Here is a 915-nt window from a genome sequence, read left to right on the forward strand (position 1 = left end):
GCTTGGGTGACGGCGGACCACCAGTACTACCTGTCCCTGTGGGAGTCCTGCCGCAAGCCCGGCAACTTGGAGAGCTGGCTCTGCGAGTCCACGCTGCACAGCGGTGAGTGTGAGAGTGACACGCGGGTGTCCCCGGCCGCCTCCCGGTGCTCCGGCCCCACCCCGGCCGTGGGGACCTCGCCCGTGCCCGGGCGCCCCGCAGCACCCCCCGGCGCTCCGTTCTCGTCCGCTCGCCTTGGCTGCCTCCCTCTCCGGCCGCGACCTTTTGTCCCCTCTCTCCGGGCAGCCTTCCCGACCCCCGTGTCCGTGCTCGGTCCTCCATCCTCCTCTTCGGTCCCGACCGCCCTCCCCGCCCGGCTCCAGCCCATTTCTCTGTCCTGCGAGTGAAGGTGAGGGCGGTGGAAATGGGCTTTGGACGTAACATATGCTGCTGAGGGTTCCGAGAGTCCATGCTCTGTTGTTTCTCCTCTCTGCGTGATGGTCTGGGTTCAGCGGAGGTGTAAGGTTAGCTCTGTGAGTGACGGAGGTGACTGATTCTGTATTTGCGCTCGGCGGTTTGCACAAAAGGTCCCGACTTTAAGCCGGTTTGGGTTATTTTTCTGTGTCGCCGTTGTTCTGAGAAGCTCCGGGGGATCAGGGATCCTTACCATTCTCTCCCCATCCCCCAAAGTCACTGGTCTTGGCTAGCTGGGGCTTCCCAAATAATAAAAAAAAAATATTGCTGTTATTTGTCCCGAGTGAAGACATCTGGATTTTAGCTCTCTGCCAGCTGTCTTGATGCGCTCAAGTCTTTTTCTAGTGTGTATTGCTTGATATTGTTCCCATAATCTTCTGTACTCCTTTTTTCTCTCACCACATTCTCTATTTTGACTTCTAGATGCTTGGCTTTTCATGTGCTGGTCATATATATATATA

At 57.0% G+C, this 915-nt stretch overlaps 1 protein-coding gene across 1 annotated transcript in view; it reads left to right on the plus strand.

Moving 5' to 3' along the window:
- The window catches only part of TMEM47 (transmembrane protein 47), a 134,677-nt gene that overhangs the window by 109,132 nt on the left and 24,630 nt on the right, over window positions 1–915 (plus strand). The window contains exon 2 of the mRNA XM_031556829.1: window positions 3–103. Coding sequence (XP_031412689.1) covers window positions 3–103 — 101 coding nt within the window. The remainder of the gene's footprint in view (window positions 1–2; window positions 104–915) is intronic.

Source organism: Meleagris gallopavo, chromosome 1 (genome assembly GCF_000146605.3).
Source record: "Meleagris gallopavo isolate NT-WF06-2002-E0010 breed Aviagen turkey brand Nicholas breeding stock chromosome 1, Turkey_5.1, whole genome shotgun sequence".
Classification (NCBI taxonomy): Eukaryota; Metazoa; Chordata; class Aves; order Galliformes; family Phasianidae; genus Meleagris; species Meleagris gallopavo.